This window comes from Punica granatum, chromosome 2 (assembly GCF_007655135.1).
Source record: "Punica granatum isolate Tunisia-2019 chromosome 2, ASM765513v2, whole genome shotgun sequence".
NCBI lineage: Eukaryota > Viridiplantae > Streptophyta > Magnoliopsida > Myrtales > Lythraceae > Punica > Punica granatum.
The window spans coordinates 39,570,387-39,586,157 of NC_045128.1; the positions used below are offsets into that span (position 1 = coordinate 39,570,387).

Below are 15,771 nucleotides of genomic sequence, written 5' to 3' on the forward strand. Positions count from 1 at the left end.
CATATTCTCCATATCTCTCCTAACCAAGATTGTGACAATCATGAGGTTTGAATATGGGCAGAAGTACTGTGCTCGTCATCAAGACGATATATAGGGAGCCCTATTTTCAGATTTTGAGAGTAAAAACTTAAAATTTGATTTTATATGTCATTTTCTCTTCAATATTCTTTATAAAAAAAATTCAACTTTTTCTTTTCATTCTCGTGAAACCAAATATATAAATTATCTAAACAAGTAGAGAATAAAACCTGAACAATTAATATATTGAATCAACCTATCAAACAGTGCATTAATTGATTATGAGATACACCTGAAAAACTTGTGAACCGTAATAGTTGATTGGCCAGTTCGTGTATATTACCCTATCGATCAATCACTTTCATTCCTTGGTGAGAGAAACTAGAATTATACTCCCGCAAACAGAAAATAGAAATAGAATTATTTAACCAAAAGAACAAAAATAAAAAGAAAAGCCGAGGAACCATGAGACATTACTAACGCAGGGCTACGGTGGGACCCAGTTGGCTACAGTGCAGTAGGTGGGGGAGAGCGGGGGGGATCACGTGCATGCATGCAATCAATGAATTTTGGTACCTTATTTTTATTTTTAGATTAAGATTAGATTTTGTTAGTAGGGAAAAAGGAAGATATGAGCTATGTATTTTAGATTTGGGGGTTGGGGAAGTTCAGAGAGAAGTCAGACAGTTGACGTGATTGGAGAATTCTTCCATGTCGGTCTCTCTTTCTCTCTCCTCGACCTCGGAGAATGAATTAAGAGAGAGAGAGTGTGTGTGTGTGGGTGTGGGGCCCAGAAGATGGGGATGTCTGCACCGTCCCAAGGGGACAATTCATACTCCCGCAATCATTTGTACGTGGGATCTTACTCGTCCCCTTCCCTAGTTCTTATCTTTTATTATGAACGTACAAACGGTTAATATTCGAAAGGTGAATGAGTTTCGATTAATTTAGATCAATTTATTAACTCCTTTTTTTCATATTTTTTATCATTATAATATTGCTTGTTTTCCCGTCAAAACTTAATCTCATTTTATGTGTTGAGACTAATTTTTGCAGAGCTGTCAACAAGATGCTTAGAAAGCGCGTACTAGAGGTTCTGCGCTGCAGGTAATTTCTGTTCACGTTGAGTTGAATTTATCACTCGCGTCATATCTCGTTAATTTTTTGTTTTATTTATTTTAATTATTAATTATTGATTGTTGATAGCCACTCTCTAGTCTCTAGTCCACCCCTCTAATCGAGCGAGTGGGGCCTGGCAGCAGAACTCTACCCTTCAGAAAATTATTGATGGGTGATTGATTCATCACATCTTTTGCCCCCTCTGCAATAATGAATTTTTCAGGCTGGCCTAACTTATTAATACTAGTACGAAGAAATGCTCCATATTTATTTCCACAGGTATTTTAAATTCTTTAGTTGTATTTTTCTTTTTTGATAAATCATAAAAAAATATCGTAGTTATTGTTGTTTTATGCTGCGTTTGATTTCAAAGTATGATTTTAAAATTAGATTTTGATTTTGAAAAAGAGTGGTATAAATGGGATGCACTATTTGATTTTTTATGAGTTGTTTTGTTTTGTTGTGAAAAAAGTGATATAAATGGGGTTCACTCTTTAATTTTGTATGAGTTATTTTGTTTTGTTGTGGATAGAATTAAATTAAAGTTGTGATTTTAAAATCACATTTACAAACCAAATAAGTGTTTAACATCTTCCTACAATCTCGCCCTCATGCGAGGCGTAACGAATGGTCGATCGAAATGCACTAGTACTAGACATCAACAGGCCGTCAAAATCTTTGTTTTGACGAGAGAAACACAGCCAGAAAAATAAAATTTGAGATCATGCGCAGACCAAGCCTTTAGTTTTTTTTTTTTTTTAAAAACAATGGTGCATGGTCATGCAGTTTATTTATAGCTTAAAGAGCTTGCGCTCCAACTATACACAACCGATAAATAAATCAAAATTATATTCAAATATTTCAAGATATATTAAAAAGAAATTTAGCCAAAAAAAAAACCCAATGGAAGAAACGGAAGGCAAAAGGAAGTGGGAAAACTGGCATAACGAGAGGAGAAAAGAAAAATGTACCTACTTGTTGATATGTATCATCAGGGGCATCTTCCACTACAATTAGGCGATTATATGGTCTTTGTGTATGTAAATAGTTCAATTTTCAAAATCTTGACTACCCCATTATTCTAATTTCTTCAACTAATTGTCTTTGGATTTATTATTTTTCCTTTCTAGTACACATCAGTACACAATAACTCGACCGGTTCTGTTCAAACTGTCATGTTTATTTTGACCTAAACATGAAATTTCCAAGATACGACCACCTATGTGTCAAAGATTTGGTGCCACAAAGGGGCTGCGGCCAGAAACACGAAAACATATTAAGTGGTCTAGTTTATATTAATAGTCTAAATCGAATTATAGAAATTTTCATAAAATATATCTACAAAATCTGAATTGGTTTATTTTTTGTGATATAACTTTCTCGCATGCTAAAGAACTAATTAAGGATAAGCTCAATCCTAAAAACCAACCAAATCGGTTTTGCTATGTCAATAGTGGGGAGAACATTCTTACATATGGCAATGAAATGGTATTGGTCTTAAATTCCTAACAAAGCAACCGCAAAACGATAATGAAAGTAGGATATTAGCATATCACGTGTGGAAAACCAAGGATTCGTTAAATGCAAAGTAAGTACTTGAGGAGCTTAATTATAATGATAGCCCACTAAGGGAAAAAAACATACACGAGAAAATTTTAAAAGTAAAATTCATATTTAAGTTAAATTTTTCATGGTGTAATATCAATAAAATATTAGAGGAATGAGATTTGATGTAGTAGCACAAATCGCCCATAGAAATTAAGATATTTCATATTTAATTCTCACTAGTAAGACAATCGTAATCATTTATTTCATTTTCTCTATTCTACTGAAGAAAATGAAATATTAAATTAAACTAATCGATATATCGTGATCGTATTTCAATTTTTTTTGTACATAACTAATACGGTCAGAGAAAATTCAAGATTTTCTTTTTTACAAAGTGAACGTGCATCAATTTAATTAAAGCTATGGGTAAAGAAGTATAGAAAAGCTTATTGGCGGAACTTGAACTCTAAATTTCGGATGAAGACATATGAAATACTGCATTACACTGTCTTTCTGATTGAATCAATCCTTGGGCTGAACTTTGCGAGGCTAGCAACCTTGACAATTCCACAAATTATGATGTTTTGAAAAGAGTTGGGAATAGTGATTCATGGTCAAATGGGCAAAGCCAGACCAGACACAATTTTGAGCAATGATTAATGATTGTGGACACTTTTGTCAGCCCCACGGCTTATTTGTTGCTTTTTATGCAAGTCTTCCCCCTTCCCAACTTTCCCCATGGCTCATCTCTCTTCCTTCCTTTCACTTCTTTTTCCCTCTTTTTCTTTTTATTTTTTTAATAAAAAGAATTTCTGAAGAGATTACTGCTATGTGAAATATTCCCTCTTCCTAGGAAGGGAAACGATAAACACTTTTCAAGAAACAATTTTTTAGTTATGCTTTCAAGAAACAATTGTAATTTGCATGCCTTGTTATGTTTTTTAAAGTCTAATTAAATGTAATGACCCTTTAGAATAAATGTTCTTTCCTACACATGACACGTAAATGTGTAATAGGAAAAGTTAGGGAATCACCTTTCATATCAAAATTAAGAAGCATGCTATATATCAAATTCGCCGTAAAAACTTGCATATCTTCAAACATGCTATACGAATGAAAATCATTTGTCCTAGTCAACAGTTGTATAATTTCATCCGTCGAAAATAAAATTCATGAATATGATCACTAAAAAATAAATTTGATAAAAGGGAATTTATGTAATGAATGTCCTCGAAAGTTGCACCCAACAAGAAACATGAATCATTCGTATGTGTTGATCTCTAATGATAGCGATGCGAGCATAACATAGGGTAAGAATTCAAAAAGATCTCGTGGTAGAGGCCATGTATGTGTAAAAATAATTGAATTATTGAGAAAAAAGGAATTGATTAAGGTATGATGATGAGCCCATATTGTTTCCCATCATTTTTCATCATTGCAAAGACTCCCCAAACATAGGCTAGCAAAACACAAAGGGGAAAAAAAAAGGAAAGAAAAGCTTAATTAATTATGAACTGATTAATCAGTTAATTAATCACAAATAATTGGTTTTTGCTAATAATTTAATGATTGAGCATACCCAAGTGGAGTGCTAAAGAAAGGACAACACCGCATGTAATCCTGGAAATGGAAGGATCTTGTTCCCTCAGACAGCATGATTAGGGTTTCCCCCCTCACCTCCTTTTTTTTTTTTTTTCCCCTACGATTTTCTTCTTGTTCTTCTCCGTCTTCTTTTTCATTATCATAATCATCAAATCACCATAATTATCATCATCCATTCATCATCATCGCCATCATCATCATAATTACATTATCTCCCTTTTCCCACCCGGCATTCCTTTTCTTTCATGGGATGCTGTTTGGATGCTCGGAAAGGTTGAGACACGAGCCATTAAAATACGAATAAATAGAATTCACATCAGGTCACATGATCACTCATCACTGCGCTAGCTAGAGATGGATTATTAATTTGACAAATCATAAAGTCGATCTACCAAAGTGTGTGAGAGCAATTCCACTTCGAATTTAAGGAAAGCGGGGTTTATCGTATATCAATTTCAACTTTTAAATTGGGTGCGTCGAACTCCTTATAGATCTGATTTTAAGTTACTAGGTTCAAAGTCCTCAAATATATATATATTTATATATATTTCGGTGATTAGTGCACTTCATATTTTATTAGCCCTGGGATAAACCGTAGAAGGGCTAGTAGCGCTACCAAATTACGTACAAAGATCCCTTATAGAATTTTACATAAATTCTCTCATTGATATCAAATTTATCAAATTTTGCTTTTTAATTTCACCAAATTATCTTATCATTTGCCCCTTAAAGATTTTGACCCTCTTACCTGAATTCTTGGGTCTCTGGTTGGTACCCTTCTGGTCCGAGTGTCTAAAAGAAAACCCATGTCGTGGTCGATATTTAGTTGAGATCGACAGTAGCAATTGAATGAGATCATAGTTTTGATAAAACAATAAGAAAGTGGCAATTTTTCAAATGTAATGATGGTCGTTGATAGATAGGCTTCAAATGATGGTCTCACTGTTTCATTGGCTTGTCAAAGTATTGCTTTTATTTTATGATTGATGAAAAAGTTGCAATTATAATAATGCAAACAGAACAGGAGAGGAGAATGTGAATGAAAGGACCAGACAAATGTTAATGTGGCTTTTAATTAACCTTAACTAAGCACACACGCATCTAACCTGATCGAGAGAGAACTTTTCGGTTGAAGGCCGACCCCACAATTTGTCTCGTAATGCGAATTCAAAGCGTGGCATGTTTCAAATGATTAATGATTTCTTGATTATAACGTGATTTACGTTTGATTAATTAAGTTGAAATTCTTCCATCCCATAATTAAAAAAAAGAAAGTTTAGAGATTCTCATCGCTTGGGACTACTTCAAAGCAAGCACATGTCTTTTTCATGACTTTTATTTTTCTTAATTTTTTCATCTTATAGATAAAGTCTTTGCACAATAATCATTATTTTCCACTAATTATATATATCATAAGGTGAGCTTATTCTTTTGGACCAGCAACGCAAAGTTGATATGCGTTTCGACATTAAAAAAACAAAAGGCATGCATGCATGAGTAGTCCGGTCTAATAATTAATTAAATTCATCATATATATGTCCCGACATTTATTTGATGAAAAAATTTTCCTAGTGTTTTGATGCCTTTGAGAGAGACATGTTACGTGTGTATTATTTACAAAAAGACAATTTATTGTTGGAATTATTTATTCCTCGCACACATCATCATTTATAAACAAGCTTCGCATGAGTGTTTTTTTTTTAATTCAAAATCAAACTCCTAAATCTATGAAATTGAAAACAAACGCCCGAACTTGATGACTGGCATATATACCATCTCTCGATTTGTCGACGATGATCAAGGGTGGTAAAATGATATGGTTTTGCTGGAGGATGGTAATGCGATTACAAGAAAAATGAGTTTCTGTTTTCGAAAATATACGAAATCCAAGCTTTGGAATTTTTCTGTTTAATTAAAAGAATAAGTTTTTTAAAAGATTAAAAAAGAGCGGCACGTTTTTAAGGTCGATCAATCAGTTCCAGAACGGCCCTATAAGCTTTGTATGGCGAGGTGCCCCCACATGCATGACCAATGAGTTTGCAAAGGGACAACATTATTCTCATTTCATTATTAATTACCTCACAATTATGAATATATGTATATATGCGCAATGATGAAATTGATTGATTGATCCCTTGAAATTATGAAAATTCTATGTGGCGTTTGAAATAATAGTTATTAGTTTGACGAAGAGATCAACCCAATAATTGATAAATTTACCAATGATGAGTGGCTTGATCTCGGGCCATAATTGATGTATAAGGCATCTCTTCTTTCTGTGACATTCAAATCACCTCTCTGAATATCAATCCGGTAAAAGGATTCAAATTTTAAAAACATTTGAAGGGAAGTGGATGAATTAAACGAAACCATCCATACCGTGTCGTTACTTAACAAGGACGATTATCATTATTTTTAGCCGAGGATCTTGGTATCTATGATCAACAAGTTCTCGGTAAATCGGTGGTGGAAGAGATACATCGAAATGCAGATAGCAAATAATTTACCAAAAGAAAAACTACCATTATTTATTTTCGTGATGAGATAGGGCAGCGCCCAAGCAAAAACTAAGAGTTACAAAAGCGGGGTATGGAGACCTCAGAAATATCGCCTAGTAATAAGAGGATCCAAGCCATTAGGAACCGATGACAAAAAATGAAAACCTACGAAAATGAAACGGTTCTCCTTCGTTAACCAGTCTGCGCAACAATTGCTTTCCCTGAAAGTATGGATCACCTTCCTTAGTCTCCCAATCCCTTGCTAGCATGGCACGAAAAAGAAGGGCACGGAGCAAGGGTGCTCCATCAGCTTGACCTTCAAGTAAGTCTCTGGTAGCAGCAGAATCAATCTCCAAAATCAACTTACGGCATCCCGTAATCCATGCAACCCGAAGACCCGACCACACCCCCCCATAACTCAGCAAGCGAGGACGTATAACATTATTTGATAAGGAAATATTCAATACAAATTTTGTGGATTAGTGAAAAGATACAAGAAGATTCAAAGGCTAAAGCTATCCGTGTCAGAAAAATAAATTCAGTCGGCAGCAAAATGGGCTATTTTTATCATGTGGACTGGGCTGATTGGATGGGCCTATGGGCTTTTAATCTGCAGAGCTCCTCGAAGTCGCAGATTTCCTAATGTTTTTTGTTGAATTGTAAGTTTTTGTTTTTACTTTTCGGTGAAATTTTTCAAAGAAAAAAGAAAAAGTTGAAGAGATTAGATTAAACGGATCATCTATATACACAAAGATAAAGAATCAATTGTATAAAGAATCATTGCCTTTTTGTAATCAATAGATGATACGATTTAAAGTTAATCATCAGGCTTCTTGTGTATTATTATTTTTAATTGCAATTACTGATCAAAATTTATTTTTAATTGCAATTTCAGTTAATGTGACTGAACTCATTTACTCTTAAATAAATAAATAAATAAATATCACTCCCAAAGGCATAGTATTATACTTGTTATAAAAGTGATTATTGTCCTTCAGTCAGCAAATCAATTCGCAACTGAAGAAGAAAATTCTTATTGATATTTTGTTTTTGCAAACAATAGGTCCAAATAAATCTTTTTCAAGAAACCTTGCAATGAAAATACAGTGAGAAGACAATTGGTTGAATCCCATCATACCAATTCTTAGAAATTCATTGATGTCTTCTTCTTATAAAGCCAAACCGATTTTGATTTCGGTCATTCAAAACATTATCCTACTTAGAATGACATCATTCTTTTTTCCACTGGGGGCCTAAACATGACACCATTTGAATGCTACCTCTTCAAGTCTTACATGGACTTCAAGCAATCGAAGATAGGAGAAAGTTTGCACCAATTAAAAAGGTGACAAGTTAGTTTGCGACACGCTAATATTTCAAATTTTAAATTAGGAGTACAAGTTTTCTTGAAAATTTGAAAGCAAATAAGAAATTAAGGTTCTCTATTTTGTTGTTAAACTCACTTGTAGTGGTTGTATTATGACTATGGACTTGCATGGGTGGTAATCCATTAGAGCATAATTTGGGATAGCACTGATGAGTCAAGTCCTTTGAGTCTTAGTTTAGTTTGGCTCGAATCGGACATTCAATAACTGTATGTGGTGTGTGTTGGCTCTGCTTCTGGGGAAGAAGATGCCCCCTCTGGTGTTCCTCCTCCTCTCTCTTTTTAGCCCACTGCTTCTCTGCTCAGGTCTCGACAGAGTGAGGGGAATGGATCCGCGAGGCACCTAACATCGACCGCCGTCGAAAGTGGAGCTTGGGAGGCAACAACGCGGAGTAGCGGTGATAATGGAGGGCTAAGCTGAAGGCAAGATGGGAATTATGCTTTCTATTCCCAGCGGGAATAGCTATGAGGAGGGTAGAGTCGGGCATGGCCATTCTCCTCCAACGGAGGATGGGATGCGCCATTCGGAATTACTATTCCGATTCCATATACAAACAAAAACAACAATAGAACTGGGTGCGGAATAGATCCAGAATGGAATGCCATTTCAGCCCGGCCAAAGATAGCCTTTTAGTTATTAAAGAAAAGGGAGAGGAGAAAGTTCGTATGCGAATTTTCCGAACCAAATATGAGAAAGGGGTCAAGAGATGCACAGCATCGGATTGGGAATGCCCCCACCATGACTTTCGGCTTCCACAAAGTCATTAAGTAGCTGTTCCTGCATTATATTATATTCGTTCAGATTTCATGAATTTTACCGGTTACATGAACACCATTATTACATTAGATGGCAAGTTCACGCCTAATCGTAGATTCGAAATATCATTTTTAATATTATAAATACTTTGTGATAGGGACGGCTCCATGATTTGGATCTAGGACAGGTGAGCTGGGTGTTTGTGATTGCGAATAGAATGGTATATTTTTCGATTCATGGGAGGTGAATTTTGTTTTTTTAATAAGTAGAAAATAGATTGTAGTTTTATAAGAAGTTGCAAAATGATATGTAAATTTTTATAAAATGCTCAAATTTATGACAGGGCAACTGCCCCTCGACCTCCTTTGATCCACCTATTTCAATCATCAATTTCCTCGAACCCGAGCTTTGAATGTGGACGTTTATGAGCTTTCCAATTGAGACTTGTCTTCCACAGTGACACCATCTCTTCTCTTACATAAAAACAAGTTAGAAAATGTCAATTAGATTGTGTTTGATTTTAGAATTATGTATAGTTGAATTTTGATTTTAATTGATTTGTAATGATTGTGTTGTTGAATTATAAGAAAAAGTATGAAAAAGTAATGAATAGTTGAGAAAGTAATTATTGTATTGTTGAATTGTAAAAATAATTGAGAGAAAATAATAATTGTATTGTTGAATTGTGAAAATAGTAATGAGTAATTGATATAATTTAGTGTTAAAAATTGAATTAAATAGTTAATTTTTTTTATAAAAAAAAGTAATAATTGTGTTGTTAAATTAAAGATAAAAAGAATTAATAGAGTCAAAAATTTTGATTCGAACAAACAAGGAATTTTTCTAAGATGGGACCTTCAATTAATGTTTGAATAGGGAGGAGAGGGGAGTTTGACCTGTCGAAAGTGACATTCTTATCGATATGTGACGCGTTTATTGTTTAAAATTTATAGTTGAACCAGTAAATGATGAGAAGAAATGATAAAATAAAATAACAAAAGGAAGGATTAGATGACACAATCGGTTGATGGAGTCACCACTGATTAATTATTGATCTAACCAGTTTTATATTTCAGTTCGATAGAGGCTCAATTAATTTTCCTAGCTGACTCTTCCGGTACATTTATAATTTTCCAAGCAGTTTCGTCATCTAAGCAGTCAATATGACACGTTAAATATTATTGGCAAGTTCTTCAGCCGAGCTGCATTCGTCAACTAGGCATTGTCAAGGTACGTGATATATATTAGACTAGTCATTACATTGGATTGAAAGGCGACTATTCATCCTCGCATCATGGACATGGATAACGAAATCAATGATGTGTTCATTTCGCGAATTTCGAATGAAGATCTTGATCAGGCAAAGACCAATTCCATTATAATCGAATTTTATTTTTGGACAGTTTAATTACCTTTGGTTCATGAGATATATGTACAGTTGAGTGCATCTCATATACCATTAATTAGTCTTCCTCTACGTACACTGGGAGTATATTTTGCCTAGGTTGCTTCGACTATGGCAAGGAAATCTCGCACCCATATACAATCCTAAATTCATTTTTTCCGATAAAATCAAGTTCACAATTTATTAGATGGGACTAAAATTTAATACTCTGACATCGATTTGATCCGAACAGTGAAGTGTTTTCGATGAGTTTTGAACTTTTGTAATACATGTAAAATCTCGTTCAGATGAAGCACAATTTGTCAATTGTATTAGATTTCGTGCTCGGATACATTCATTAAATTCCACTAGGAAAAGCCAGGAAAGTTGTCTTGGCGCCATATATGTTAATCACTCAAAACTCTATGGAAAGTTCACCATAAATTCTCAAATTCTCACCTCATCAACTCCATTTCTCATCCTCATCTTCTGTCTAAGAAAAAGTGATGAACTTCACTCTCCTGCTAGCAATCCTCTTGATCATATGTCTCCTCATGCCCCATTCAGGGTACTTGAAGTTCAACTACTCGACCTTCTACACTGAAGACGAGGATAATTTCATCAGAAGGAATTCCTACATCGTTCTCAATGCGATTCAGGTGACCCCCGACGTGAAAGGCGCGCAGATATCCAACAGATCGGGGCGAATCTATTACGAAAAGCCACTGAAGCTGTGGGGACGTAGAAAGGGAGGTTCTCGCGCTGTGGCATCCTTCGATACCACATTCGTGCTTAACATCAGTCCCCAGACCGACCCTGGAGGTGATGGTTTGGCCTTCATATTGGCGGGAGATACCACCCTTCCGACTAATAGCAGTGGGAAATGGCTTGGGATCGTGAACTCGAGCACAAATGGGTCCCCTCAGAACCAAATCGTGGCTATAGAGTTCGATACCCTTAAGAGCCACGACGAAGATATCGATAGTAATCATGTTGGGCTGGATGTCAACAGTATCTATTCAGTCAAGCAGGTGGCTTTGGACAGCTATGGAGTTAGTCTCTCAGCAGCAACAGATATTACCGCGACGATCCGATATGATGGAGCAAACATCAGTGTCTTTGTTCACTTGAGCAATGATACAGGAGAAAGTACAAAGAGCCCAATACTTACTATGTTGATCGATCTCTCAAGTTACCTCCCGAAGAATGTCTTTGTCGGGTTCTCAGCTTCTACGAGCAATGCCACAGAACTTAACTGTGTCAAATCTTGGGCCTTCGAGGGTTCAGACATAGTCGAACATCAGAATTTGAAGTGGCTTTGGATAGTCATTTCTGTAATGGTTGTAATTGTAATAGTAGGTGTCGTAGCGTTCTTATGTTGGAAAAGGAGCACTTACCGTGATCCACGCAATCAGTACCCAAGGATCGAGGCACAAATCGAGGACTCGACTATGGTTCTCAACAAGTTCCGACTGAGACAGCTCAAGAAGGCAACAGGAAATTTTGATCCCAAGAACAAGTTGGGGGAGGGTGGCTTCGGAATCGTTTATAAGGGGCACTTGCTAGATCGGGATGTGGCTGTGAAAAGAATCTCAAAGAATTCCCGTCAGGGTATACAGGAGTTCCTCGCCGAGGTCACCACGATTAGGAGCCTGAATCAGAGGAATCTTGTGAAGCTGATTGGGTGGTGCTACGAGCGATCGGAGCTCCTCCTTGTGTACGAGTACATGTCCAACGGTAGCCTCGATAAGTTCATATACAGGGATGACAAGTTGATTGCAGAAGAAATGAACTTGAACTGGGGAACAAGGTATTATTTGGTGTATATTTATTGTCAAAGTTGGAGATATGAAATGATCTAAAAGTTTATTGCATATTTATTGAACAGGTACAATATAATACGGGGGATAGCGCGGGCTTTGGATTACCTCCACAACGGGTGCGAGCGACGGGTTCTCCATCGGGACATAAAGGCAAGCAATATAATGTTGGACTCTGACTTTAACGCCCGGTTGGGTGATTTTGGACTAGCTCGAATGATCCAACAGACTGAGCAGACCCACCACTCGACTAAGGAGATAGCAGGCACCCCTGGATACATGGCCCCAGAGAGCTTCTTGATAGGCCGAGCCACAGTGGAGACCGATGTCTATGCCTTTGGGGTTCTCATGCTCGTGATCATAAGTGGGAGGATGCCCGGTGACCAGAAGGAGGAGAGCAATATTGTGCATTGGATATGGGAGCTTCACCGCCAGGGAAGGATTATAAGCGCTGTTGATTCGACATTGGATGGCAATGTCGAAGAGATGCAGTGCGTACTCAAACTTGGCTTAGCCTGTTGCCACCCAAATCCGCACAACAGGCCATCAATGAGGGTTGTTTTGCAGGTTCTGGCAGGGGAGGCCCCGGATCCTCTGGTGCCCTTGGAGAGGCCGGCTTTTGTTTGGCCGGCGATGCCTCCGTCTTTCAAGGGAGACGTTGATATCTCCTTGACCAATGGACAGCTTACTCCAATCACGGAACTCGTGGGGAGATAAAGCCAACGAGGAAGTTACAAGAGAAGGTCGAAGTTTCATTGGTTCAACTTCGGAGGGCTAAGATGAATTTATTACTACCGTGAAATAAGTATTTAGGGCACGTGCATGTGTAATTTCTCTTGATTGTTATGAATCTTTCCATTAAGATGTAACAGCATAAAATAGGCAGGCTAGCTCGTGTAAAATGCATGTACAGGACTTCTGAATTTGAAAAAGGAATACTTCATCGTACCTCGATCAGATACAATCCACCTAATCTATAGGAACATGGGAACCAAAAGACCCGAAACAAGCATGTTACACTTCTGAATCTCGGCGATGATTTCTTGAAGCAATCTTCAAGGAGCTCGGGCGTGTCAAATATTCATCTTCACCAGTCTTCCACTATCCTTTGTGACCCTAAGTGCAACAAAATCAGTATTTCGACTGGAAACCAAAGCAAGGATGGCTCTATTTCCCAATCCTATACAAGCCTCCATGATATGACTTGATCAAGTGTGGAGGTGGATGGAGAATGAAAGGAAACAGGATTTCATCATCAGCTGGGAAATTCGAACATCTGCAAGACAAGATCTCTTCTGCCCCCAACTTGATCTCTGCAATTCTTTAAATCCCTCAGCAGCAAAGATATGGAAGCCTCAACAACCCTGCAGAGACCATATAAAAGAATGATATGATTACAGGGCTCATGCAGCAATGCTACAAAAAGAAAACCCGAATTAGCAAAATATCCTCACCAGAGATACAAGACATTCAGTTGTATCAAGACTGCAAATGATGATCAAGAGTATAGGCATGGATATCAGAAGGACTTGAGCCAGGTCTGTCAAGAAAAGATTAAAGAAATCAGTCCTATATGAATTCGCGAGACACAAAAAGGAGAGAACTCGAAGCATGAGAACATGCCTTGATTAAAAAGCAAACCATACTGAGAGTCGTACATTTTATTGATGGTACCATAATGGAATCTAGGCCGTCCAACCTTAACATCTTCTATATACTGCAATGCAAAGGACAAGGAGTTGAGCATCTGACCATGGTGTAGTGCTAACACGTGGACATGACACTATGGTGTTATTTCGACGTACATACCAATTTCAAGGTGACCAAAATAGAAGAAAACGACAAAGAATCAAAAGGAATATCATCAAGGGCAAAGAGACGGCAATCTGATGATTCTGGACCAGGTGAGAAGTGAGGCTTCCGCATCTTGGCCAAGAACATTATGTAAGTCTGCCACAGAAAAAGCTCCATCAAGAAGGCATTGATGGCTCAATATATGACTATAAAAGAAAAGCTCATCTCTTACTTGCCCGATAAGAGGGATGTCAAGTTGTGCGAAAGGTGAAAGCACCTCCACATCTGCACCCGATTCTTCCCAAGTTTCCCTAATCGCCCCTTCAGCAGCTGACTCTCCAATTTCCATATAACCAGCTGGAAGAGTCCTATTTCATTAGGTCGACATGGCAATGCCAAACTTTTGTTATCTTGAGTTGTAAAGATTGAAGTCCTTCCATAGTCTATGGACGATGGGATACCATCCAATTGTGACGGTAAGAATGATGGAGAAATACACATACCAAAGGCCATAAGAAGGTTCAATGTTCCTCTTGCAAAGAAGGACCTTGTTATCATGTTCAATGACGCAACCCACAACCTAAGAAAACCGAAAAGCATGTTACCTCAAACTGTCGCTGGTACAAACAGAAACAGTCAAGATCCAAAAGCATCTACCATTTTTGGGTTCTGATAAGCGATTTTCCCACAAAGAGTGCATATAGCTCTCATCCTCTCCTCTCCATCAGGTATTTCATGCTTGGTCGGCCCACCGCACCACTGGCAAAATTTGATCTTTTTCACAATGCCCTGTACACGACTACATCGATTACTATGCAACACTATAAGATGCACATAAGTTTATTGCAAACACATTTTCTTGCCTTCTTTTTCCTTTGTTCTCATTGTAAAACAAAAGAAGCCAACACACAAACCGAAAGTAGCTCGAACTTCAGTTATGAGAGTTCTGTTATACATAGCGATCCATTTGACCTCCGGAAAAAGGGAAAGCTGATAAATTGAGTCGCTATGAGAATCCATGGATTCACAAACAGCATAAGGAGTCCGGAATCCGAGATACAACCATGAATATTTAAGAACTACATTGATTTCTGCTTCAGAATTTTCAATTGTAATTCAACCAATCCACAAAATCACATGAAAGTTAGCTTAGCATCAGACATGAAGGCAGATCATCGAACTACTACAGCGATTCGACATGAAGAACCAAATGAAGTTCAGAATCGGGAGGACTCACAGGGGACTGCACAGAGACCGGTGGGGTGCTGCTCTCCGAGTTTGACTCGGACCGAGTGGCATAAACTCGGATTGCTCTCAGACAACGTCTTGTCCTCACCGACGGTGCGGGGAACTGAGCGGAGGCTGTGAAGCAGCGAGGTGGCGACCTGGTGACGGGGACTGACGCGGCGGAAAAACCGGAGGCGGTGGCGCAGGGTCTTCTCCAGCAAGCCAGGGCTTGAATCGCCTTTAGCATTACCGACATCTCAGCATTTGAATCTTCGACAGAGCGCACTGGGGCCAAATTTCGGAGATTTTCCGGCGGAAAGGAGAACAGAAGCTCCGGTCTGCTCAATCAAGTCGCCGCCGGGGGTGGGGAGAGGTCTGTGACGCCAAGTTCGATGACAGCAAGCGAGTTGAATATCCACCACCCGGAGCTGGAGCGCGTGGAGTACACGCGGGAGCGGAGAAGGCTTTGGGCCCTCCATCGGGTTGGTTGGAGAGCCCGCGCAGTAAAAGTCTGTCGAAGAGAACATGTTTGCAAATATATGATTAGAGAGTGTCCAACTGCAAATAATGTCTCGGTTGAGTCGTGTTTAATGGAGAAAATTCACGATACGATAGCTTTA

General features: G+C 37.9%; 2 protein-coding genes across 3 annotated transcripts; one reads left to right on the forward strand and one right to left on the reverse strand.

Moving 5' to 3' along the window:
* Positions 1 to 10,648: 10,648 nt before the first annotated feature.
* Positions 10,649 to 13,070, forward strand: LOC116196042 (probable L-type lectin-domain containing receptor kinase S.5). The gene is made up of 2 exons (XM_031525557.1): positions 10,649 to 12,120; positions 12,199 to 13,070. The coding sequence occupies exons 1-2, from the start codon at positions 10,817 to 10,819 to the stop codon at positions 12,845 to 12,847; spliced, it is 1,953 nt and encodes a 650-aa protein (XP_031381417.1). The 5' UTR covers positions 10,649 to 10,816; the 3' UTR covers positions 12,848 to 13,070.
* Positions 13,028 to 15,657, reverse strand: LOC116196043 (nudix hydrolase 23, chloroplastic). Of its 2 annotated transcripts, none has more exons than XM_031525558.1 (8): positions 15,162 to 15,657; positions 14,582 to 14,713; positions 14,428 to 14,504; positions 14,157 to 14,292; positions 13,940 to 14,080; positions 13,754 to 13,847; positions 13,585 to 13,670; positions 13,028 to 13,494 (listed from the first exon to the last, which is right to left on the reverse strand). In XM_031525558.1, exons 1-8 carry the CDS (start codon positions 15,405 to 15,407, stop codon positions 13,486 to 13,488), a joined length of 921 nt encoding a protein of 306 aa, XP_031381418.1. In that variant the 5' UTR covers positions 15,408 to 15,657; the 3' UTR covers positions 13,028 to 13,485. The 2 variants fall into 2 exon arrangements, with proteins under 2 accessions (XP_031381418.1, XP_031381419.1); XM_031525559.1 differs by having other exon boundaries at positions 13,789 to 13,847; positions 15,162 to 15,654.
* Between the last annotated feature and the right edge of the window lie 114 nt (positions 15,658 to 15,771).